This window comes from Herpailurus yagouaroundi, unplaced genomic scaffold (assembly GCF_014898765.1).
Source record: "Herpailurus yagouaroundi ecotype Mexico unplaced genomic scaffold, PumYag 166, whole genome shotgun sequence".
NCBI classification, from domain to species: Eukaryota; Metazoa; Chordata; class Mammalia; order Carnivora; family Felidae; genus Herpailurus; species Herpailurus yagouaroundi.
The window spans coordinates 9,718,966-9,746,728 of record NW_024412407.1 but is presented as its reverse complement, the minus strand read 5'-3'; the positions used below and the strand labels follow the sequence as shown (position 1 = coordinate 9,746,728).

Sequence of the window (27,763 nt, the reverse complement as noted above, 5' to 3'; positions counted from 1 at the left end):
GAAGTCAAGATTTGGGAGCCTCAAGCACAGAGAAAGTAATTAAAGCCCTAATATTAGACAACATCACCCAGGGAGAGGGTACAGAATGAGGAGAAAAAAGCTAAGATGGAGGGCTGGGGAACTTCAATATTTAAGAGGCAAGTAAAGAAAGGAGACTGAAAAAACTTGCTCAGAGAGGTGGTGGCAAACTAGAAGAAGCAGACCAATGTTGAAATAGTGGTCAGCAATCACCCTTGAACACACGTTCTATACTTGAGGAAATCCCCATCTCCCCAAGATGGAAGTCACAAATCAAATTTCAGCGTATTTGGCAGCTAGGGTATAGACTTGTAACCTAGGACTGCCCACCAGGGGCACTAATGCAAAACCTCAGTTCAGAAGAGAACTCATGGCGAAGCAAGGCTGTGAAATCTGACAAGCAGGGTGGAGAAGGCATTTGGCACTCAGGATGGTAGCAGTGGCATAGGTTCTGGAGTCTAGTCCCGGATGTCATCGGTGAACACTATGCAATTAAGTGTGAGTAGTGGTGTTGACATCAAGAGGCAGAGGTAGTGGGATATGTACTCAGGTCCGACATGCATTGTCTTGGCTGAACATCATCTAAACCTGTCCTCCCACATATATTGGGAGGCTTCTAACATTCTTCAATATATTCCTTTTCTGCTTAAACTTCCAGAGTGGGTTGTGCTGTTTGCAACTCTGATCCCTGATCAATACAATGTAGTATCATGAAGACAAGGCAAAGAAGTATCTGAAGGAGGGAGGGAGCAATAGAATTAATTGTTGCCTAGAGGTCAAGCAAAATGCTGGCTGAAAGACGTCTGATTTAACATTACAGAAGTTATCAGTGACCTTGGTGTAAGTAGTTTGGAAGGGAGATGGGATAAAAAATCTAGACTGAAGTAGGTGAAGGAGAGCATCTGACATGAAGAAATGGAGACAATGAAAATCAATCACACCTTTCAGAAATTGGGATAAAAAGGGGAAATAGGTCAAAAAACAAAAGCTAGAAGGGAATGTGTGGTTAAGAAAGAAACGTGAGCATATTTAAATGCTGATCTGGAGAAGCAAATAGAAATAAATAAGTTGAAAACAGAGTTTGAGGGGATAATGGACGGAATAAGATGCCTCTGAAGCCAGAAAGAGATAAGATTCAGTACTCAGATGGACCCATCACTCCTAGGAGAAAGGGTATGCATTCCACTGAGACTAGGCAGAAGGAGGAAAAAGTGGGCATGAGGCATGTGGGTTTATGTTATGGGAGCAGAAGGATAAGGAAGTTAGTTTCTGTTTTCTGTTTTGTTGGTAAAGAAGTTACCTGCTGAGAATAAGAGAATGGGTAGAAACAAAACTTTGCATGGAATGATGAAGGTTTACAACAATCATTGCAGGAAACAAGTGGAAACTCAGCTGGCTGGGATGCAGAGTAAAATTACTCAAGCAGAGTATAGCAACCCAGCAGGGTTGACAGCCATCCACATGCAATCTACCTTTGGATATTTTTTAAAGTTTATTTATTTATTTTGAGAGAGAGCGAGTGAGCAAGAGAAAGAGGGAGAGAGAGAGAGAGAACAAGTGGGGGAGAGGCAAAGGGAGGGGGGTGCAGAGGATCTGAAGTGGGCTCTGTGCTGACAGCAGAGAGCCCAATGCAGGGCTCAAACTCATCAACTCTGTGAGATCATGACCTGAACCAAAGTTGGACGCTCAACCACTGAGCCACCCAGGTGCCCCTACCACTTGACATTTTTATAACACTTTGGTTCTGTACCCTGTGTTAATTCTCATAACCCTGTGACATAGGGGGCACTTATAGAGTTGCTCCCTTTTCACAACCAAGGAACCTGTTTAAAGTTGGGAAGGTTCCTGAATGTCTGCTATAACTTAGTGGTTTGCAAATCTTGAATAGAATCACTCCATATAATCCCTTTCCTCCACAATCTGGTCCCTGTCTCAGCAGTATGATCTAACGCTCCTGGCTGTAAACCTCCTGTTGCAGAAAAAAACTTCAAAACATGTTTTGCTCTTTCTGTTTGCTTACTCCTCTGCCAATCTAAATTGGATTCACTCTTCAAGGCCCAGATGAAGTCCCAATTCCTCCCCAGCATGTCCCTAACCTCTTTGGCCATGGGGATTCCATCTGTCTCTACTTCTGCAGTTTTTGTCTGTGCTTATTCATGGCCAGTTAGTAGCTGTTTTGGCTGAATCCAACTTGCTTGAAATTAAGGAAGAGACAGTTTGAAAGATTGCCTTGTCATTTTGGATTCGAAAATTCATCAAGTTGAACAGCATTCTTTCCAAAAAGGAAGATTAGTATTTTTAAATATTAAAAACTAATTTAACAAATATATATTTATTTTGCCAAAAACAAGGGTTTCAGTCATTACAATATCCAAATTGATGCCCATTCAGAGTTTTTAATCTAAACATTACATCAGTGCTTTCATCAAAGATATGGAACCTCTCCAAGTTCCAATTGCTTGTTTACACATAAATCACTGACTAAACTGCATTGTTAAATTTGACAATCTTAATCAATGTTTAATGTTGATTAGGAAGTATGACCTCACAACAACTCAGTATCCACAAACATATACATTCTGCAATTTCAGTCCCACTTTTTCACCATTGCATTCTTATATAAGGATATGAACAACTTGTAAAAATCTGTTTGGGAGTACATTCTTCTTATCCAAGAACAATTATTTGGAGGAAAGTTAAGATGGAATAAAAAGTAAAAATGAAAATACTCTTATGTATTATTAAAATCTCAGGGATTGGGGAGCCTTGGTGGTTCAGTCAGTTAAGGGTCCAACTCTTCATTTCAGCTAAAGTCATGATCTCATTCAGAAGATCGAGCCCCACATTGGGCTCTGCACTGGCATCATGGATGAAACCTGCTTGGGATTGTCTGTCTCTTCCTCTCTCTCTCTGTCTCTCCCCTGCTCGCTCATGCATGCAGATGCTCTCTCTCTCTATCAAATTAAATAAATAAACCTTAAAAAAAATCTCAGGGGTCTATTTTTATATGATACCAATGAATAAGAAATGTAATTTAGAACCATAATGTTCAAACACATGAAGTTCTTCTTGCTCTGGAACAGTCATTTGACCAAACAAGTCATGTCCCTCTACATCACGTAATTCACATCTCTCATTTCTCTGTCACGTTCATTTAATTCATGCCTAAGGTTCCCTGCAATGCACAACGAATGTATCTCCTAAAAACTTATTCCTATTTGTATTCATAATGTTGAAAATGAAACTAACATTTACTCCAAATTCTGTTCCTTTGACCGCATCACTTCAATTTTATTTGCGACATCACACGTTTTCACGACAGATCCCAAACAATCTCAGGACCATTGAATCAAAGTTAGATTTGTTTATTTGTCCAATCCTTACATATTTCTAGCTATACTGTTTCCTGCCATTAACCATGCTGAAACTTCCATCTCCTATCTCTAAGTCTTTTTTCAGATGTTCTTGGTGCAATGTGATAATCTTATTTTACACTGCAGTTGGTTCTTCTTGGAAGCAAATGAACACACAACTAAAGGAAGACAACTACAAAGGGAATGCTAATAGTGGCATTTGTTAATGGACTTCAAGCATTTTTAACAAATATAACTAGAACACATGACCCAGATTTCATGGAAGGCAAGATAAAGCTGGTAATTATCATTTAATCTCTAAGTTATACTTGACCTTAAAGTTAATGAAGTTGAAAAATCTCCATCAATTAAATTTTTAAAAATTTGCAATCATGTGATGTCCCACATATCATTTCAAATGGATTCTTTTCCAGGGGGAAGAGTCTTTTCTAAAAAAATTATTTTCATTTATGTAATAAAAAAGGATAATAAACTGCTGCTTCACATAAGATACCTGCAAATGATCTAAATGAATTTCTTAATTCTAAGTAGACATTTTTCCTAATATTAATAAACAATAAATGCAATGTAATTATTAAGTATTTTAACCTGCTACTCATCTACAGAAAAATAACATAAATTCCCATTGTTACATTTAAGGTTTTATCTCATAATTTGCAAAATGAGGATGAATTATACATACTCTATCTAAGAACTGGTTAGAATGTTATTCAGACCAGAAAGGAATTTGGCATAAAGTGATTTGGTTTGGGAGATAATCCATGGCAACTTAGATATTGAAGTAGTTAAAGATCTCATTATAATTGGCTTAAAATATAAGACAGTATCATCATATGGCCATTAAGAGTACTGTTGCCTCAAGTGTTCAATAAATTTATATTGTAACATCTTAGTTATCCATGTAACAACTTAGTGTAACATATAAACAAATTCATGTTGCATTACTTGACTGAAGCATCTATGGCAATAAATACATATTTAATCACAAACTTTTACCAAGGACTTATTTTTCTGGAAGACACTTTTCCACATACTTAATCTTATTTAATCTTACTTTACTTCTGCTCTCCCAACCTCATAATACAAATATTCCCATTTAATAGATGAGGAAACTGAGTCTCAAAGATGTTAGGTGATTTCCATAAGTGCTCACAGTTAATAAATAGAGGTAAGAATTAAACCCAAATCTTCTTGTGCAATATTTTTTTCCATAACATTAGAACTGCTCCCCACTTGTCAATAATGGAAAGATTTTCTTTTCATCCACATAAACATTTTACATTAATTTGTCTATTACATCTCAAAATTTCTTCTGACATATATATTTTTTATAAATAATTAGAGGCAGCTGCACATATAAATCTGTAGAGTATCCATCTAGGTACCAGACTGACTCTTTCACAAAAGGTGGGTATACAAAATAAGTATTTGTTCTGATTTACTTTTCAGCATTGACACAATTGACTAGTAAAGGCGTGGCAAAATTATGAATACTTTTTTAAATTTTTTTTTTCAACGTTTATTTATTTTTGGGACAGAGAGAGACAGAGCATAAACGGGGGAGGGGCAGAGAGAGAGGGAGACACAGAATCGGAAACAGGCTCCAGGCTCTGAGCCATCAGCCCAGAGCCTGACGCGGGGCTTGAACTCACGGAGCGCGAGATCGTGACCTGGCTGAAGTCGGACGCTTAACCGAATGCGCCACCCAGGCGCCCCAATTATGAATACTTTTTAACACTAGTAGGTGGTAAATGTTTCTTGCATACTACAAAGAAATGCAAAGGTAAGCAATATGGTGAGAGTAGGGGGCCAAACAAAACTCAAACTCATACCAGAAATTCAATAATGTTACAGGCTATGAATACAAATTTCCTTGGCTGCTGATGAATCCAAGGTCTCCCCTCAATGTCTCACCAGTTATTTCTGGGTGTACCCTGAGTGTTTCTATGGGATCAGGAATAAATCAACACATACTATCACTGCCTACTTCCCTGCCCCTGGGCATCCTCTGGCTCTTTCCCACATTCTCTGAGTCTCTGCTGAAGCCAGTGCATATCCCTGTGTCACTACTTTTGTCCCTTTACAAGAAGCTCCCATCCCCAAAGCTGCAAAACTTTTGAAACATCACATAGCATCTTTTTCAGGCTTCACAGCATGTTCAGAGCTACTCAAAAATTTCTTATACCTATTTTTGTTTTATTCTTTGGGACCTGAGTCCTACCATAATCTTTTTTTTTTAAGTTTACTTATTTACTTTGAGAGAGACAGAGAGCAAGTGGGGGAAGGGTGGGGGTGTGTGTGGAGAGAATGGGAATCCCAAGCAATTTCCGTGATGTCAACACGGAGTCAGATGAGGAGCTCAACTTCACCAACTGTGAGATCATGATCTGAGCTGAAAGAGTCCCACACTTATCTGAGCCACCCAGGCACCCCCAGCATATTTTGCTTAGGTCCTAAATATAAGAGTTGATCCTCTTCCCCATCATCACATTTTGTGTCTCCTGACATTGACTGTTAAAACCAGCTCAAACTGCCAGGAAGCCCTTATGCTTGTACATAAACTCCTCTTCACCCTTGGCATAAAACCAAAAGCCCTCAAGAGGATCAAATAAGACTAACAGAAACTAGGGGTAGGTATCATGCTCACATACAGCTATCTTCCTAGTATTTACTGAATTTCAACCAATGGTTCTTAACTGGGAGCAGTTTTTTGTCCTCCAGGGGAAGTTTGGCAAAATCTGAAAACATTTTTGGTTATGACAACACAGCTACAAACATCTAGCAGGTAGAGGTCTGGGATGCTGCTAAACTTCCTACAGTGTGCAGGAAAGCCTCCGTGACACAGAGTTATGGTCCAAACCACCAGCAGGCCAGGACTGAAGACCCTGGTGAAACCACGTGATACTCAGAAATATATGACCACACAGGCTCAATAGTTCATCTCTCTAGGCAGGAGCATATTAGCCAAAAATTCAAAAACAGTAACAATTCTTAAAAACCCAGCCTGGAAGGATATCAATACAGCATTAATCTAGAATAGGCCTTTTCAGACTTTAATGAATGTAATAATCACTTGGTAAGCTTATAAAAATGCAGATTATTGAGACCCAGCCTTGACCCAATTAAGCAGAAATGAGGTTGCATCCAGGAATCTGTATTTCTAACAACCTCCTCAGGTGATTTTGATGCAGCTTGAACCACACTGTAAGAAACCATGTTAAGGAAACCAAATTGTGCACCAATGAAAATAACCTGAAACTCTGAACACTAAAAGTCCTCTCTAGTTGAACATATGGCTAAAAAACACTGGATAGCTACAAAATAATTAAGATCATCAATTAAATAAGTTCTCTGCCTTAAACCAGTACTCTCAAAATTTCCATATGCATAGGAGTCACCCGAGATCTTGTAAATGTGCAGATTCTGATTCAGTAGGGCTGAGATAAAGTATGACATTCCGTATTCCTAAGGAACTCCCAGGTGATGGTCTATAGTGCTCCTTGGACCAGCACCTTGAGTACTATGGTCTTAACTGCCAAAGAGAGTAAGACAAGACTTCTATTAACAAAGCACAGAGGGGGGAGCCAAGATGGCGGAACAGCAGGGAAGGTTTTGTGTGTTTTGCGTCCATGAAACAAAGTCAGACCAACACTAAACCATCCTACACACCTAGATAACTGACTGGAGGATTAACACACCAATCTGCACCACAGAACCACTGAACCACAGAATTCAGCAGGTACATGGCATGGAGGTGAACGTGGGGAGAGAGAAGCCAGTGGCGGGCAGGGAGCCGCCTTTGTAGGTGGAGAGAGGACAGAGATGGGTGGGGGGGGCAGAATACAGGAAAAGCACCCCTCCCCAAAACAGCTGGAGAAAAGTGGAAAATTGGAAACAGCTGCAAGGACTAAACTAAAAAGGGAGAAAGGAGAAAGGAGAAAGGAGAGGGTTTAAATTCCATTAAGACTGTAAACAAGGGGAGTGCAAAGTCTGCAAATCCGCAGCTTGATCCCTGGCGGTGCTCTGGTGGGAAGGGCGAATCCCCAGGAACAGAGTAGGGTCCGGGAGGTTCTCGGGCCACATGGGGAAAAGCAGTTCCACTGCTGGAAGGACATTTGGTAGAGACTGTTGAAGCCACCTGGTCCCAGCAGACCCCAGAGAACCGCCACATTCACTGGTGCTGGAACAAGGTCGTTAAGGCTGAAGTCTGGTGCCAGATGTGTGTTGTGATTTCCCATAATCCCTGAAACGCTGCTGCTACACTGTCTCACTAACTTTTTCTGGGGCGGGCTGGCACCTGGCTGCAGTCTCGGGGCACCAGCAGCAGACGGTCCAGCAAGCATTCCTGGGTGCAGCTGACATTCGGCCATTGTCCATTCGGCCATTGCTCGGTAAGACGCTCCCACAGAGGGGCGGAAAGGGTCAAAGCCGCAGTCCTTTGGAAGTAAGGGGCTGGGGAAAAAAGCATCTGAGACAAAACTCGGGAGAGAGGTACTGCCTGGGGCCTGGTCCCGGAGAGTGAAGAAGCGGGGAGTGGATGAAAGGTGAAGACAGAGGACGGGTGCGTGACTTCTGATCAAGGAGAACAGGGTTCCGATACTAGAGACTGGGTAGCTGGGTGACGCCATTTTCACTGCTCCCACGCATGCGCATGTGCACCTACAAGCGCCACAGCAATTCACCCCAGTAGGCTAGCAGCATCATCTAGTGAAGAATGGAGCCCTTACACTGAGCCCCACCCAACTGCGCCAACATGGCTCTTCAAGAACACAAGTCTCACCACCTACTTACTTTATGGACTATAAAGCGCTACATAGTCTGACTTCTGCGGGAAAACGAAGCATTTTCAGTCTTATTTCAATCTGTTAGCAGGTCCATTTATTCAATTTTCTTTCTTCCCCCCCCCTCGTTTTATACAACTTTTCTTTACTTGAATACAGAAAGAGAAAAAATTCACTTCTATTTTCAATTTTTATTAAAAATATTTTCCTTTAATTTTTTACTATATTTTGTACTTCTGTGTAATTTTTTTTCAAATTCTATCTTACTTCCATCATTTTATTTTAGTTTACTTCAGTATAATCAACTTTTCAAATTCTCAAACGATACCCTTCTTTTCTTTTCTTTTTTCTTTTTAGTTTCTTTTCTTTTTCTGGAACAGAAAAACTTCATTTTTACTTTCAATTTATACTAAAAATATTTTTCTTTATTTTTTTTACTATATTATTTGCTTTTATATAAATTGGTTCAAATTCTATTTTACTTCCATCATTTTATTTTAGTCTACTACAGTGTATTCACTTTTTCAAATTTTCAAACGATTTCCTTATTTCTTTTTTCCCTTTTTTGTTTCTTTTCTTTTCCTTGAATACAGAAAGAGAAAAAATTCATTTTTATTTTAATTTTTATTAAAAATATTTTCCTTAATTTTTTCTGCTATATTCCTTATTTTGTGTAATTTTTTTCAAATTATATTTTACTCCCATTATCTCATTTTAGTCTGCTTCAGTGTATTCATTTTTTCAAATCCTCAAATGGTTTCCTTTTTTTTATCTTTCCCCCCAATTTTTTTTTCTCTAATCTGTCAAACCACTTTCAACACCCAGACCAAAACACACCTAGGATCTAGCATCATTTAGTAGATTTGTGTGTGTGTGTGTGTTTAATTTTTAAATTTTAATATTTCTTATATTTTAATATTTTTTAATTTTAATTTTTCTACCTCATTAATTCATTTCCTCCCTTCAAAATTACAAAATGAAGGAATTCACCCCAAAAGAAAGAGCATGAATCAATGACAGCCAGGGATTTAACCAACACAGATACAAGCAAGATGTCTGAAACAGAATTTAGAATCACAATAATAAGAATACTAGCTGGAGTTGAAAATAGATTAGAATCCCTCTCTGTGGAGAGAAAAGAAGTAAAAAAATAGAATTAAGTTAAAAATGCTATAACTAAGCTGCAATCACAGATGGATGCAGTGACGGCAAGGATGGATGAGGCAGAACAGAGAATCAGTAATAGAGAGGACAAACTTATAGAGAATAATGAAGCAAAAAAAAGAGGGAGATTAAGGCAAAAGAGCACGATTTAAGAATTAGAGAAATCAGTGACTCATTAAAAAGGAACAACATCAGAATCATAGGGGTCCCAGAGGAGGAAGAGAGAGAAATAGGGGTAGAAGGGTTATGTGAGCAAATCATAGCTAAAAACTTTCCTAACCTGGGGAAAGACACAGATATCAAAATCCAGGAAGCACAGAAGACCCCCATTAGATTCAACAAAAACCGACCAGCAACAAGGCATATCATAGTCAAATTCACAAAATACTCAGACAAGGAGAGAATCATGAAAGCAGCAAGGGAAGAAAAAGTCCCTAACCTACAAGGGAAGACAGATCAGGTTTGCAGTAGACCTATCCACAGAAACTTGGCAGGCCACAAAGGAGTGGGAGGATATATTCAATGTGCTGAATCAGAAAAATATGCAGCCAAGAAATCTTTATCCAGCAAGGCTGTCATTCAAAATAGGAGAGATAAAAAGTTTCCCTGAAAACAAAAATTAAAGGAGTTTGTGACCACTAAACCAGCCCTGCAAGAAATTTTAAGGGGGACTCTCTGAGGGGAGAAAATATGAAAAAAAAAAAATATATATATATATATATATATATACACACATATCAAAAGCAACAAAGATTAGAAGGGACCAGAGAACACCACCAGAAAATCCAATTCTACAAGCATCATAATGGCAATAAATTCATATCTTTCAGTATCACTCTAAACGTCACTGGACTCAATGCTCCAATCAAAAGACACAGCGTAACAGAATGGATAAGAAAACAAGATCCATCTATATTCAGTATACAAGAGACCCACTTTAGACCTAAAGAAACCTTCAGATTGAAAATAAGGGGATGGAGAACCATCTATCATGCTAATGGTAAACAAAAGAAAGCCAGAGTAGCCATACTTATATCAGACAAACTATACTTTAAATCAGAGATTTAAAGATGGGCAGAAGGGCATTATATCATAATCAAGGGGTTTATCCACCAAGAAGCCCTAACAATTGTAAACATTTATGTGCCAAATGTGAAAGCACCCAAATATATATATCAATGAATCACAAATATAAAGAAACTCATCAATAGTAATACCATAATAGTCAGAGACTTCAACACCCCTCTCACAGAAATGGACAGATCATCTAATCAAAAAATCAACAAGGAAACAATAGCTTTGAATGACACACTGGATCAGATGGACTTAACAGATATATTCAGAACATTTCATCCTAAAGCAGCAGAATATACATTTTTCTCCAGTACACATGGAACGTTCTCCAGGATAGACCATATACTGGGACACAAATCAGCCCTAAGTACAAAAAGATCAACATCATACCATGCATATTTTCAGACCACAATGCTATGAAACTCGAAATCAACCACAAGAAAAAGTTTGGAAAGGTAACAAATACTTGGAGACTGAAGAACATCCTACAAAAGAATGAATGGGCTAACCAAGAAGTTAAAGAGGAAATTGACAAGTATATGGAAGTCAATGAAAATGATAGCACCACAACCCAAAACCTCTGGGACGCAGCAAAGGTGGTCATAAGAGGAAAGTATATAGCAATCCAGGCCTTCCTAAAGAAGGAAGAAAGATCTCAGATATACAACCTAACCTTACACCTTAAGGAGCTGGAAAAAGAACAGCAAATAAAACCCCAAACCAGAAGAAGACAGGAAATAATAAAGATTAGAGGAAAAATTAATGCTATCAAAACCAAAAAAACAGTAGAACAGATCAATGAAACCAGAAGCTGGTTCTTTGAAAGAATTAACAAAATTGATAAACCACTAGCCAGTTGGATCAAAAAGAAAAAGGAAAGGACCCAAATAAATAAAATCAAGAATGAAAGAGAGATCACAATGAACACAGCAGAAATAAAGATAATAATAAGAGAATACTATGAGGAATTATATGCCAAATAAAATGGGCAATCTGGAAGAAATGGACAAATTCCTAGAAATATATACACTACCAAAACTGAAACAGGAAGAAATAGAAAATTTGAACAGACCCATAACCAGTAAGGAAATCGAATTAGTAATCAAAAATGTCCCAAAAAACAAGAGTCCAGGGACAGATGGCTTTCCAGGGGAATTCTACCAAACATTTAAGGAAGAGTTAACACCTATTCTCTCGAAGCTGTTCCAAAGAATAAAAACGGAAGGAAAACTTCCAAACTCTTTCTATGAAGCCAGCATTACCTTGATTCCAAGAACAGAAACAGACTCCACTAAAAAGGAGAACTATAGACAAATTTACCTGATGAACATGGATACAAAAATCCTCAACAAGATATTAGCCACCCGGATCCAACAATACATTAAAAAAACTATTCACCATGACCAAACAGGATTTATACCTGGGATGCAGGGCTGGTTCAACATCTGCAGAACAATTAACGTGATTCATCACATCAATAAAAGAAAGGACAAGAACCATCTGATCCTCTCAATAGATGCAGAGAAAGCATTTGACAAAATGCAGCATCCTTTCTTGATAAAAACCCTCAAGAAAGTAGGGATAGAAGGAGCGTACCTCGAGATCATAGAAGCCATATATGAAAAACCCAACGCTAATATCATCCTCAATGTGGAAAAACTGAGAGCTTTCCCCCTAAATTCAGGAACAGGACAGGGATGTCCACTCTTGCCACTGTTATTCAACATAGTATTAGAAGTCTTAGCCTCTGAAATCAGACAAAGAAATAAAAGGCATCCAAATCGGCCAGGAGGAGGTCACATTCTCATTCTTCGCAGATGACAGGATACTCTATATGGAAAACCCTAAAGATTCCACCAAAAAACTTCTAGAACTTATTCATGAATTCCGCAAAGTAGTAGGATATAAAATCAATGCACAGAAATCAGTTGCATTCCTATACACCAACAATGTAGCAACAGAAAGAGAAATCAAGGAATCGATCCCATTTACAGTTGCACAAAAAAACATAAAATACCTAGGAATATTTTGAACTAAAGAGGTGAAAAATCTATACACTGAAAACTGTAGAAAGCTTATGAAAAAAATTGAAGAAGACACACACAAAAAATGGAAAAAGATTCCATATTCCTGGATAGGAAGAACAAATATTGTTAAAATGTCGATACTACCCAAAGCAATCTACATATTCAATACAATCCCTATCAAAATAACACCGGCATTCTTCACAGAGCTAGAACAAATAATACTAAAATTTGTATGGAACCAGAAAAGACCCCGAATAGCCAAAGAAATCTGGAAAAAGAAAACCAAAGCAGGAGGCATCACAATCCCAGACTTCAAGCTATACTACAAAGTTGTAATCATCAAGACAGTATGGTACTGGCACAAGAACAGTCACTCAGATCAATGGAACAGAAGAGAGAACCCAGAAATGGACCCACAAACGTATGGCCAACCAGCCTTTGACAAAGCAGGAAAGAATACCCAAGGGAATAAAGACAGTCTCTTCAGCAAGTGGTGCTGGGAAAATTGGACAGTGACATGCAGAAGAATGAACCTGGACCACTTTCTTACACCATACACAAAACTAAACTCAAAATGGATGAAAGACCTAAATGTAAAACAGGAAGCCATCAGAATTCTCAAGGAGAAAGCAGGCAGAAACCTCTTTGATCTTGGCAGCAGCAACTTCCTACTTAGCACGTCTCCAGAGGCAAGGGAAACAAAAGCAAAAATGAACTACTGGGACCTCATCAAAATAAAATCTTCTGCACAGCAAAGGAAACAGTCAGCAAAACTAAAAGGCAACTGACAGAATGGGAGAAGATATTTGCAAATGACAAATTAGGTAAAGGGTTAGTATCCAAAATCTATGAAGAACTTATCAAACTCAACACCGAAGAAACAAATAACCCAGTGAAGAAATGGGCAAAAGACATGAATAGACACTTCTTCAAAGAAGACATCCAGATGGCCAACTGACACATGAAAAAATGCTCAACTTCACTCATCATCAGGGAAATACAAATCAAAGCCACAATGAGATACTACCTTACACCTGTCAGAATGGCTAACATTAACAATTAAGGCAACAACAGATGTTGGTGAGGATGCAGAGAAAGAGGATCTCTTTTGCATTGTTGGTGAAAGCATGCTGGTGCAGCCACTCTGGAAAACAGTATGGCGTTTCCTCAAAAAACTAAATATAGAACTACTATACGACCCAGCAATTGCAGTACGAGGCATTTATCCACAGGATACAGGTGTGCTGTTTCAAAGGGACACATGCACCCCCATGTTTATAGCAGCACTATCAACAATAGCCAAAGTATGGAAAGAGCCCAAATATCCATTGATGGATGAATGAATAAAGAAGATGTGGCATATACATACAATGGGGTATTACTCGGCAATCAAAAAGAATGAAATCTTGCCATTTGCAACTACATGGATGGAACTGGAGGGTATTATGCTAAGTGATATTAGTCAGTCATAAAAAGACAAAAATCATATGACTTCACTCATATGAGTGCTTTAAGAGAGAAACCACATGAACATAAGGGAAGGGAAACAAAATAACATAAAAACAGGGAGGGGGACAAAACAAAAGAGACTCATAAATATGGAGAACAAACTGAGGGTTATGGGAGGGGTTGTGGGAGGGGGATGGGCTAAATGGGTAAAGGGCCCTAAGGAATCTACTCCTGAAACCATTGTTGCACTATATGCTAACTAATTTGCATGCAAATTAAAAAAAAATAAAAAATAAAACAAGTTAAAAAATTTTTTTAAAAATAATAAAAAAATAACAAAGCACAAAACCATCAATCATAATTCTCATTTCCATCTGCATCTGGAAAATGGACATAGACTTTCAATGTTACCTCTACTAGAAAGTTAGCTCCATGAAGGCAGGAGTTTAATCAGTTTCGCTCACAGTTATATGACCAGCACCTGTTCATGGCCTGGCACATAGCATGTGCTCAACACATACTACGAATAAATGAACAATGAACAAAGATTCTCTAAGTGAACTCTAGTGATAGAATCCAATCATGAATCAAAATCCCCCCCAAAAGAGCTTAGAACTCCAACTCCACCTCAGAGGGAAGAAAGTATAGCTAGAGTACAGGGGTAAAAGTGCACCAACTCTGGGGGTCCCAAACAGACCAGAATCTGCTACTCACCCTGACCAAATACAAAGGCAGAGAAAAGAGTTGTGGTGAAACAGGAAAGGACTTTATTTCAGTGAGGCCAACACCAGGAAGACAGTGGACCAATGTCTCAAAGACTGTCTCTGAAATACTGAAAATACTTCCATGTTTATAGAAGGCAAATGAGGGACAAAGGTGGGTAGATATGTGCACATGGGCAGCAAAGGTCAAAGGGATCATTGTCTTGAGGTCAGTCACAGGTAGGGGTCTTGCTGGCTCAGGGAAGTATTTAGTGCTTGCCCTGGTAGTTTTGGTTTCCAGTAGGGGATGATTTGCCCTCAGAGTCTTCCCCCTGTTCCAAGAGACAAGTTAGAAAGAACCCAACTAGTGGGATGCCTGGGTGGCTCTGCTGGTTAAGCTACCAACTTGGGCTCAAGTCATGATCTCACAGCTTGTACATTCAAGAGCCTTGTACATCTCAGAGCCTGGAGCCTGCTTCAGATTCTGTATCTTCCTCTCTCTCAGCCCCTCCCCTGCTTGCTTGCTTGCTCACTCTTTCTCTCTCTCTCTCAAAAATAAACATTTAAAAAATTAAAAAAAGAAGTAAAGAATCCAACTTGAAAAGTTTGAGGTCAAAATGGAGGCAGACAGCTGAAGTCCTCTTTTAAAAGTACTTAACCCTATTTAATACATATATATATATCATTAATTGATGGCTGATTCATAATTTGTTCCTTATATAGATAGCTTCCAAAACTCCAACAGACTTATATGAATATTTTTTTAGAGAAGTGCATTCTTTGGGGCAGAAAATCAGTGAAAGTCACAGTGAAAGTTGACGGTGAAAGTCACATAACTATGATGTTTAGTTTCAAAAGGATAGTATATGGCTAGCACTGATTATTTCTTTAACTTATTTTACATGAGAAACTATGGCTAAGAAGAAATTCAGAGGAATTCAATCTTTATTAGGTTTGGTTTTAAAAATTTAAAGTCCTCCCTTCATATCAGAGAGGACCCTGCCTTCAAAGAAAAAATGCCCTTTTTCTACAATTTATATATCTTAATGATGTTCAAGTTTACAAATGAACAGAAATTGTTTTTGAGTCAGCAAAAGCTGAAATTAAGGATCACAGAGAGTAAATGATGAATGAGCCCAGGACTGCTGCTAATGCAAGTTCAAATTTAGCTGTGTCACTTGATAGTGATTTTCAAGTTTTTCACCAAACTTCTCAATTAGAGAAGGAAAAATTCTTATGAAAAACAACACACAACACACACACACACACACACACACACACACACACACTCACTCACACACTTATCTCCTCAGCATAGTAAATATGGTTTAAATAGATGTTCCATTAAGGCCTAAAAACACTAATGTTTCCATATATGGCCCTCATTATGTTGAGGTATGTTCCCTACAAACCTACTTTGTTGAGGCTTTTTATCATGAGTGGCTGTGGTACTTTGTCAAATGTTCCTTCTGTTTCTATTGAAAGAATCATATGTTTCTTACCCTTTCTTTTCTTAATGTGATGTATCACATTGATTGATTTGTGAATATTGAACCACTCTCACAACCCAGGAATAAATCCCACTTGATGGTGGTGAATGATTTTTTCAATGTATTGTTGGATTCGGTTCGCTAATATTTTGTTGGGGATTTTCCCATCCATGTTCATCAGGGATATTGGCCTGTAGTTCTCTTTTTCAGTGTAGTCTTTTATCTGTTTTTGGTATCAGGGTAATGCTAGCCTCTTAGAATGAATTTGGAAATTTTTCTTTCTTTTCTATTTTTTGGAATACTTTGAAAATAATAGGTATTACTTCTTCTTTATATGTTTGGTAGAATTTGTATGTGAAGCCATCTGACCCTGGACTTTTGTTTGTTGGGAGTTTTTTGATTCCTGATTCAATTTCTTTGCTGGTTATCAGTATACCATATTAATTCTGGAAGTTGGTTTATGTGGCAACTTTTTCACTTTGTTAGATGAATAGATGATGCCTTCATATTTGAAAACATCAGAAATGCTTTTGCTCCTCTCATTTTTGTTGTTAATTTGTAACTGTGATGGTTAATTTTATTTGTTTACCCCAGTGAGCCTTAGGACGACCAGATATTTGGTCAAACTTTATTCTGGGTGTGTTGGTGAGGGTGCCTAGGGATGAGATTAACATTTGAATTGGTGCATTGAGTAAAGCAGATTGCCTCCCTAATGTGAGCTTAAGTGGGTGGGCATCATCCAATCAACTGAAGATCTGAATGGCTGAATAAGAGGGAAATATTGACTGCCTGATTGTGAGCTGGGATACTGGTCTTCTCTTGCCCTTGAAGTGGAATTTACACCATTGGTTCTCCTGGTTCTCAGTTCTTTGGACTTGGACCAAAATATGCCATGGACTCTCCAGAGACCCAGATTGCTGACTTGTGGATCTTGGGATCTTCTCAGCCTACTTGAGCCAATTCGTTATAATCAATCAATCTCTCTCAATCAATCAACCTTTCTCTCAGTCCATGTATGTCCTATTGGTTGTTTTCCTGGAGAATCCTGATTAATACAGTAACCTCAGGCTTTTTTTAATTTAAGAAACTCTACCATAACACACCACAGAGAGTACATCATTAGCCATAATTTTGAAAGCTACAGTGTCTATGAGAATTCCCTAATTAATCCCATAGGGCTCAGCCCTCTGGTTATTTATCCCCACTCTGTTAACAGGCCTCCCCTTAACTCCAGTGGGGACTTGTGTGCAGGCTTTACAATCAGAGAATTAAGCTCATTCTGCATCTTTCCCTTCTTATCTCTTGGAGCAACTCTGTGGGGCTATCTCTCGTCTTATTCTTAAAAATATCCTCTCAGATTGGCTCTATATTCCACAGTTAATGATATGCAGATACTAGCTATGTCAGGAATTCACAGTAAATGAATTATTTGTGAAGTGGCAATAAGCTGAGAAAGAGAAAAAAAAGGAAGGAAGGAAAGAAAGAAGGACACAGGGAGAGAGGGAGGGGAAGGACAGGAGGGAAAGAAAGTCTGTTTTCCCATTGTCTTCCTATGTGGGTTATTTACAGGGTCTCAGCTCATTACAAACTTTCTAATGCCATTGAACTGCTTTCTGGATGGAGTACAGATTTTTTTTCCTTTTCAGAAACATTCAATGTGTAAGCCAGTTAGCTACTTTTAAAAAATGTCTCTCTAAAGAAAAATCTATATGCTATTATTATTTACAAAAATAAGAATTAGATTAGGTATCTAATAAGTAAATTAAAAGCAGTAAAAATTGGGGAGCCTGGATGGGTCAGTAGGTTAAGCTTCAGAGTCTTGATATTGGCTCAGGTTGTGATCCCCTGGTCCTCTCTCTCTCTGCCCTTCCCCAGCTCCTAATTGCATGGGCGGGCACTCTCTCTCTCTCAAAATAAATAAATAAACTTTTGGGGCGCCTGGGTGGTGCAGTCGGTTAAGCGTCCGACTTCAGCCAGGTCACGATCTCGTGGTCCGGGAGTTCGAGCCCCACGTCGGGCTCTGGGCTGATGGCTCAGAGCCTGGAGCCTGTTTCTGATTCTGTGTCTCCCTCTCTCTCTGCCCCTCCCCCGTTCATGCTCTGTCTCTCTCTGTCCCAAAAAATAAATAAATGTTGAAAAAAAAAATAAAAAAAAAAAATAAACTTTTTTTCTAAAAGTAGTAAAATTTTAAAAACACTAAATCTGTAGATACATGATATGAATTTGAACCCTGGGCTTACTGTTTGCTGTGTGGGTAAATGATTTGGGGCAAACGATTTGACTTCCTAGTTCTTTAATTTTCTTCACCCCAAAACAAGATGTTATAGAAATGCCTGCCTGCATCATAGGACCGCTGGAAGAAATCAGATGCTGTATCTATAAAGCATATTAAATGTCTCTTAAGAATCATATGGTTATTAGTAGCAGGTGGTGCTTTTTATTATAGCCCCACTGACAAACAATAGAAGAAAGAATACAAAATAGAAAAGAATAGAGAAATTACTTGTGTTCATTAACAGTTATGCTCACATTACTTCGCACATGGGTTAGAATCTCCAAAAATACAGAACAAGAAAAAAGGTAGAAGAGGTATCATTAGCCAAAGGATTGCATTAAAAAGACAGGAATGAGATGAGAGGAGATAGTGTTTGATGTAACAGGTGGAAAGAAAAGAAGAAAATATCTAAATATAACTTATAATTTATGTTTGAAGGTGTGCCATGCCTGGCACATAGCAGGCACTAAACAAATGTTTATTAAGATTCTAATCTCCACATTCCAGTGGCATTTAAATTAAGTACCTTCTACCTGCCAGACGTGTAATGTTCAAGTGACTTGGTTTGCACATTTTAGATAGAATTAAAATCTTAAGTAAAAATTTAGAGTGTACAGTGAAAGCAAGATAGAGATAGGGAAATTTCTGGGATTTGTGGTCCTTTTACTATCCATATATCAGTGCACATATAATTTAACAAATAGCAAGTGTTCTAAATGAATGAATTCCTTTTCTTGCACTACTCAATTTTTAAAGGCCAAAACATACCAATTTACAACAACTGAATTCCTTTTTACCTATAAAAATCAATATGACATTAGCCTTTCCTATGCAATATAAGCACAATCCAGTAAGTTCAATGCTTGTCCTCAATAATTCTTTAGTGGTGGGGTAGCCTAAAGGTGCCCATCTGTTCAGCATATCTAAACATTTCAAAACCATTAACAAACAAATATTTCTTAAACTCTACGTTGTCTATCTCTATTTTAGAAGTTTAGAGGAATTCAAGGAAAATAAAACAGTTTATGACCACAAGACACTTATAGGTGGGAGACCTATATATACAGGCATACATGTATCAGTCCTTTAATAAACTGTATAGTGTATAAGAAAGTATATTACAACGGGACAATTGGATATAAACCAGTACAGAACAAGGTATTCATTCTTTGGTCAGAAAAAATTTTAAAAAATAGATTTGAGAAATTAAATCTTTGTACTTAATTCATCACGAAAGTCTTCAGAAAGAAAATAAAACATAAGTAGTCTGGAAGGATAATTAAATCATGAAGTATTAGACCAAAAAGCAAAAGGTATTTCTGCCAGATTATAGAAATTTGCTATAGCTACCATAATAAAGTACCACAAACTGGTGGCTTAAGCAACAGAGATATATTGTCTCACAATTCTGCAGGCTAATAGACCAGAATCAAGGTGTTGGAGGGATGGTTCTTTTCTTAGGGCTGTGAAGGACAATTTATTCCATGCCCCTTGCTTACTTTCTGGGGCTTTCCTGGAAATCTTTCGTGTTCTTCAGTTTGTAGATGCATCACTCCAATCTCTACCTTCATGCTCACATGACATTCTCCCCCTGTGTCTGGGTCTACATTTTCCCATTTTATAAGGACAACAGTCATACTGGAGTAGGACCTCACCCTTTTCCACTATGACTTCATCTTAACTAATTACACTTGTTAACAGTTCCATTTCCAAATAAGGTCACTTTCTGAGGTACTCTGTTTTCAAACTTCACCATCTGAATTTTAGGGACACAGTTCAATTCCTAACACAGATGAACCATTCTGAGCCAAGTAATTGATTAAATAGCTCTAGGTGACTTGCTAAGGCTTAATGGATGAAAAACTGAAAGGCCAGACAACAGAGAACCTTGGAGCCTTCAGGCAACAGAGAACCGTGGAACCTTAGCAAAGGAGCTTGACGTGCTGAACTGGAAGGCACTGTGGGCTCTCAAAGAAAAGAAATGGTGTTTTGTAAACGTTAATCTGGAGAATGGGTCCTGGCTGGGTCAGGAGGGAGTGAGACACTAAAGACAGAATAACTAAGTAGAGGGTGACAGGAAGTAAAAAATAACTGGCAGCAGCAGTCAGAATGAAAGAGATTAAATGAATCCAAGAGAAAGTGGTCTATCAATAAGAGATTATTCCTCTAGGGAGTTCAGATTATACCAAACAATCGCCTATATTCTCATTAATCTGAGTACTTAGTAAGACATCAATTACTGATTTCAGTAATTATAGGTGATATGCAACTATATGAATGACTCACTTGTACAAAATTAATTTCCTGTTCTTGTGTAATGCCAAAGGCTTGGAGAGCAACAACGCCAGCCAACTGTTTAAGGAGTTTGGGAATCCAGAAAAAGCTTCTTCAACATAACGCACTATTGGGTTGACACAATGTAATCCCTGGCAACTATCATGCACCGAAGAGAAAAAGTTAACAAATGAATGACTTCTGAAGACACTATCTAAAATGGAATGCCAAGGTGGTCCTAACACAATAGTGAATAATGGAATGTCAAGAAGGAAGATATAGTCAAAACATCAAAAGCTCCTATAATTTTCATTTTAGAATGAAGACATGTAGCAAAGAACCATTCTGGAAAACATGATGGCCAGACTAATTTTTGACAACTCTTTCAGATTATATGTACTGACAAGAGATGAAGTGAAGGGGAAGTACTGAAATTTTACTAAGAATCTAAAGCAAATGAGGGACATTGAATGGATGGAATTGAATACGTAATTTTTAAAAGAAACATGGTAAACATATATATAGCTTATAAGAAATATAAAGGAGGCCAACATACTTCTGAATATTTTATATCCATTATATCTAAAAGGTGGGCAAGACATCCAATCATAAAATCCTAATATTAAACCATGTTTATAAATACCTAAGGCATTTTGAAACTCACTCATGAACAACAGGTTATCATCTACATGGCTGAGATACTGGAGGTAAAGGAGAGACAGAACTTAAAAGGAAAAAAAGAAGACAGGGAAGAAAAATGCTTCTTTAGCCCTACTTCCTTTAAGCTACTGCTCTCTTCCTCCTTCCCTTCATAAGAAAACATCTAGAAGTTCTGTCCCTTCATCAGATACATTTCTTCCCATTATGCAATATTCAGTGTGCTCCCAATTGGCTTGTGTCCTCACTTTTGCACCCAATTTAGCTATTGCTCTTGTCCTCAGTGTCATCCATAAAGTTCCATGCAAAGGACATCTCTCAGTCTTCATCTTTATTGATCTCTAAGCAGCATTCCACTTTCTTCTTGAAATTCTCTCTGTCTCTTGGTTCCTATAACACCACCTTCTCTTTTCTCTCCTCCTACATTTCAGCCACAATTTTGCTGTCTCCATCACCAAATCATGTTTTCTATAAAATGCTCAAAGTCTGGAGTTTTCAAAAACTCCCCAGGCAATTTCTCGCAGTTCTTCAGCTACCATTTATATGCCAAAGAATCCCAAATTTTATGTACAACTTAAACTTCTCTGAACTCCATATCCAAGTATATTCAACAGGGTACTCAGCTGTGATGTTCCATAGGTACCACAACGCAACCTGGTGATTTTCCCACCTAGTCTGTTTCCTAAGTAAGTAGCACCACCATCTGCCTGTTACTCAGGCAAAGAAGCCTAGGTAGCAACCTTGAAACCTCTCTCCTCCTCATCTCCTGTCACCCATTAACCAGCAGGACTAGTTTTACCTCACAAATGATCTCAAACGCATCCACATCTCCATTTCCATTTTTAATGCAAGCCACCACTGTCTCTCATTCACTAGTTTCCCATAACCACTGGTTTCCCACATCCAGTCTTACCTCCATTCAGCCTAAAGCTGAAGTGATTTATTTAAAACACAAATGTGATCAAGGCACTTCACTCCTTAAAATCTTTCATTGCCTACCCCTTTGTTCTTAGCATGAAACCCTTATTTAGTCCTTACTGTGCCCTTCAAGGCCATGCTGCCCTTCATCCATTTCATCAGGCACCTCTCCCTTTGCTCTCTGCCTTCTATCAATTCTTACAAAGTGTTTCTCACCACCTGGAGGCCTGCTGAGTCCTCTACTTGGCAAATTCCCTTCTTTCCCATCCTTACTTCTATACCTAGCTGATGTTTACTTAAACTTTAGATTTCGGAAACAAACAAACAAACAAACAATTTTCTTCAAGCACTCCCACCCACCCAGATCAGACTCTTGTTAACCTATTTCTCTTTCAGGGCATTTGCCACATGTGAAATTAAATGCTCTTTGGTGTAATGAACTGGATGTTATATTTCTTGACTGAGATAATATCAGTTATGTATGTCTTATTTACTGTTTCACCTCTAGTGTAGCCTTGAACAAAGAAAGCATTCAATAAATGTTTGCCAAATGAACAAATGAACTCCAACATTTAACAGAGCTATTTTAAACCTGATAAGTAAACTGTGGTAAAAATCAATAATCTCAATTACAGTTTTACCATTAAAACAACCCTACAGATTTAATAAACATAATGTATATCACTTACAAATTATTACTTGCTTATTTTTGTATATAATCATAAGTCTAATTTCTTAGAGGACCAGAATTCTGTAGACCACCTGATAGACAACATGAACCATTGCATAATTTTTAAATGTTGCTTCTAAGAAGTCAAATATCCTTAAAGTTAACAACAATAACAGAATGAAAAGGAAAACCAAATTTGATCAAAATACTGGAAAAACCCTCAACGTGAATAATGAAAGATACAATATTAAAAGTCCTCATCATGAAAAATTCAAGATCTCTGTAATAAACCAAGTTTTTCCATCATTTTCTTAACTTTTGAAGATTTTTATCTTTAAATGACAAAGAAATAATGCGAAGAAATTTACAAACCATCTTTCAGTATGATCCATTCAGAATGCAAAGTAGCTGCTCATTTGTGCTATACATTTATACATAACAATGATAAAAACCCATTTTCAATAGGTTGCATTAAAAAGTTATTTAATCTAAATCTCTGCCCTCTTCTCTTAAACTCTTTCCTGTCTCAATAAACAGCAACATCATCCATGTGTTGTTCAAACTCCTTTAATCCCTCCTCAATTCTCCTCCACAATAAACTATCTGCAAGTACTGTTGGCTCTATTTTCAAAACAACACCAAGAACACGCTTCCTCCTCTTTATCTCCCTTATCATTTTCTTAATCCAGACCACCAACATCTTTGCCTAAACTACTGCAAAAGCCTCCCAACTGGTCTTCCTATTTATGTCTCTTTCTTCCCACCATATTTAACCCATAATCTACAATTTAGTTAATTTAAGGCACTGCAGCCAGAGCCATCCTTTTCAATACAAGTATATCACTCCCCTATTTGAGATGAACCTAAAATCCTTACAAGCCTCCCTAAAATACCTGGCCCCTACTTCATTCTTCGATTGCATCTTAACTGACTCCTCTGCTGCATTACATTATCCTTTCTTTCAGTTTCTAGAACATCCAAGATAGTTCCCACTTAGGGGTTTTCTACTTGCTATTGCTCCTGCTTGAAATGCTCTGTTCCAGATCTTTCTATGCTGTTTCCTTATCATCAAATCTCAAGTCAACTCGTCTCCATCAACCCCATAGACTTTCCCTGACCATCTCATCTAAATTAACCCCCAATCATTCTCTATCACATCATCCTGTTTCATTTTATTCCTATTATTTATTACTACCTGAAACTGCCTTCTCTATTTCTATGGTTACCACTTATTCTCTGTCTTCCCCCTAGAATATGAGATCTGAACACAGGAAACTTCTCAGTCTTATTCACTATTCACTACCCAGTACCTAGAAAAGTGCTTGGTATACAATAGGTGCTCACTAAATCTTTATTACATGAGTGCACATACTTAACCACAACAACAAAAGCAGAAGCTCAAAATAAAAATAATGATCAGAAAGTTAAGATCCAGAAAGAGGTATCACATGAATTTATATCATGTGGTTTCATGTTACACATTTTGACAGTATCAGTGGGGCTTATTAGATGTTAGAGATCTCAAATATTATAATGAAAATACACTACTAAGTTTCAAAATGAGCATTTTTTAAAAAATCTGCATCATAAATGGAGAAGGAAAGACCTATCTTTCAGCAAAAATATAATGGTCTCTTTTGGACTGAATCAGAAGCATTTAAAGAAATACTTTGGAAAAAAAAGGTCAATTTTAAAAATAAATACCAACTTTTAAGGCAGAGAAAATCTATTGAAAGCTAAGACAAACAACAGAAATTGGTTTCCCAAGGGCCAATAAATCATCGTGTAGCTAAACAGAGGCTGGCAAGTTTATACCTTAGAGGTTTTCTGTCTCCAAGGACCAATGGCACATTCTCGACATTTGGAAAGGATAAGTCTAGAACCCTCCAAATGTCCAAACACCACTGTGTCAGTGTTCTTAGTTGCAAGACCCACTAGCTAGTCACATATTTAATGAGAATCATCTAAATCTGTGCCTCAGGAAGTAATAAATTACTACATCTCATGGACTTCCAGGGTCTTTCCTGAACAGTATTTGTGAATGTCAAGGGCCTCCTCACAGTATCTGGACTGTTTCCATGAGAGAATAAACTACCGTGGATATTAGTTTAAGATTCTAAAAAAATAACTAGGCATCTATTTACTCCACTGGAGCTATTTACTAAATACCACGGAGCATTAATACAACCACTGAGATTACTCACAGTAGCAAACAAAGATAGCAGTGGTACTTTATCTTCCTGTTAATTGATTGCTTTTGTTCAACAACATTGGAAAAATCTGACTACAATTCTAACTGCAAGCCACAGTAATCATGTCAATATGTGAACTATCTGAATATCTAATTATGAAAAAAGAAAGGCAATTTCACAGTGGAAGTATTATTTTAATTCAAGAAACCAGCCATATAACTTATTAGTCTGACATATAGCAGATAGCTAAAAAACTTTAATTTGAAAGATAATTATTTTTAGCTGATTAATATGCTTCAAATTAAATTCACTGCTTTTAATGGGCCCATCAACTTGACAACCTGGGAAATTAATAAATTTTGCATGCAGTAATCCTAGGAAATTTAAACAGCTGAGCTACACATCATTACAAGGATTACCTTCACAGTAGGCATTGTCCTCTCGAAGAGCCCTAAAACCATCTCGACAGCTACAAACGGCCCTGTCATTCAGATTTCTGCAGACAGAATTCTCCATGCAGTTATGCCTTTCAGAACAAAAGTCATAACCTACAAGAAAAAAGAAACTTATTAAGGTAAATGAAAATATGACAAAATGAATAAATTTTGCTGACTAAATACTCCCTTTGATTTAGAAGCCATTTTTCCCTAAATTATTTTTTAAATTGATACCTTCATCCATTGTTAGAGAACCACATGCCATGTGTACTAAAAGGTGTTTATGTTTAACTCAGGTGTTTCCTACTTCAAGTTAATTCTGTCGCCTATGTCTTCCTTCTGACTTTAGGTTTTCTAGTCTCTGATATTTGAAGTATAGCCCTCCAAATATCTGGAACAAAGAGAGATCCATGGAGTCCAAAATGAAGATTTACAATATAAAAGACAACTCAGGAGGTGCCTGGGTGGCTTAGTTGGTTAAGTGTCCAACTCTTTGTTTCTGCTCAGGTCATAATCTCATGTTTTGTGAGTTCGAGCCCCACATCAGGCTCCGTGCTGTGCGGAGCCTGCTTGAGATTTTCTCTCTCCCTCTCTATCTCTGCCCTTCCCCCTCTCACTGTCTCTGTCTCTCTCTTAAAAATAAATGTATAAACTTAAAAAAGAGATAATTCAGTGAGAAAGTAATTTGTGAATTAGAGGTTGAACATTATCAGTACTATGGATAATACAGCCCTGGGCCGGATGAAATATGAACATTGTGTACTTAAGAAATGAAACAGCCTGACATCCAAAAAAAAAAAAATTGTAAATGTGTCAAAAATGAAAATTATATCACTTCAATTGTCTCTGGAAATCTGCAAGGCAGAGGATGTCCACTCAAAAGAAGGGGAAAAAATATGAATTACAAAGATTTCACAGATTCCAGAGTCTTTATGAGAGGATGGAAAAAAATGGAACATTTTATAAACAGTGGTACCAGTCACGTGTAATTTCTTAGGATCTCTTCTGCCTGTGTGAATCCCTTGTTCAAAGATCTAAGATGCTGAAATGAAAAGTTTAAACACTGGACTCCATACTAAATGGAAATTACATGATTGTACATCATTCAAACAATTTTCCAATTGCCTGATGCATAAGTTATCTATCTCGTTTTACACTGTCTAATGAATTACAATTTCAGTCCATGTACAGAAGATAAGAGGACTAGAAAAATGCAGCTCAGAATAAACTCATCTGCTCACATATAGTCAGGGAAAAACTTTTCACCTGAGCCAATCATGAAGCTCAAAGTTCTACACTGGCCCATCTTACTTGTAACCAAATTACCATAGAAGGCTGTGATTCAGTGAAAGGGTGGGACTAAATAGTACCACAGCCAGCAGCATACTCTGGCACAGTGCTGTGGTTGGTGTCCATTCTGATTGCCTGGTGCCTGTAATGACTATTTTCAATATCACCCCACAGTTAAAGCGTATCCCCCATGAAGTACAACTACAATGTATAGTAAAAAGTTGTGTGTACAACTTCATAAGCCTTAAGAAGGGTGATGCTCTCAAAATGCAATAATGGCATTAAAAAGGGAAATTAAAAAAATGAATTAGTGATTTCTACAGAAATAAAATAGAACAAAGGGGTATGAAGGCCAGAACAATATATAGTCAATAGTGGCATTTAAATCACTTGACAACTAAATTTTCTGGACGTGATTCCTCACAATCTACATTCTCATGTGTAAGGCCCAACCTTTATAAGTAAAACGTTCATTCTCAAGAAGAGAAAAAGAGTTAAAAATGTTTTCTCCTAAAGTCTTTTTCTTTCCTTCTTCTTTAAGTAGCTAAATTGAGACCGTACTTCTTAAAATGTATTCCATTGTCTTTTTACAATGCCTGAGAAGAAATAATTTCAGTTTAAAAGTCATCTTCATTTTCTACCCCAATAGCTCAGTACCTCATCAATCTATAATGAAAAGTCTCTAAGAAATCACTTCATATTTATTCTAAATTAAAACAAAGTTACTGTAAACACTGGCCCACTCCTTGAGTTATACACAGAATCAAGAGATCATGTTCTAACACAGTACTAACTCTGCAAAATTGCACCTGTAATGTTTCCAACAATGCTGAGAGGGCTGTGACTAACAACAGGTAGTGTGCTAAGGCATTTTTATTTTTCTTTCGTAAGTTTATATTTTTCAAAACTATCTTTCAATTTTTCCCTTTGCTGCATTTTCTCTTCTCATTCTTCAGACTTTGCCCAATCTAT

The 27,763-nt window shown here is 37.6% G+C and overlaps 1 protein-coding gene across 5 annotated transcripts in view; it reads right to left on the bottom strand.

The window, feature by feature from the left end:
• The window catches only part of NELL2 (neural EGFL like 2), a 397,486-nt gene that overhangs the window by 157,151 nt on the left and 212,572 nt on the right, over nucleotides 1-27,763 (bottom strand). For all 5 annotated transcript variants that reach the window (XM_040488375.1, XM_040488376.1, XM_040488379.1 and 2 more), the window contains one exon: nucleotides 25,484-25,612. In XM_040488375.1, coding sequence (XP_040344309.1) covers nucleotides 25,484-25,612 — 129 coding nt within the window. The remainder of the gene's footprint in view (nucleotides 1-25,483; nucleotides 25,613-27,763) is intronic.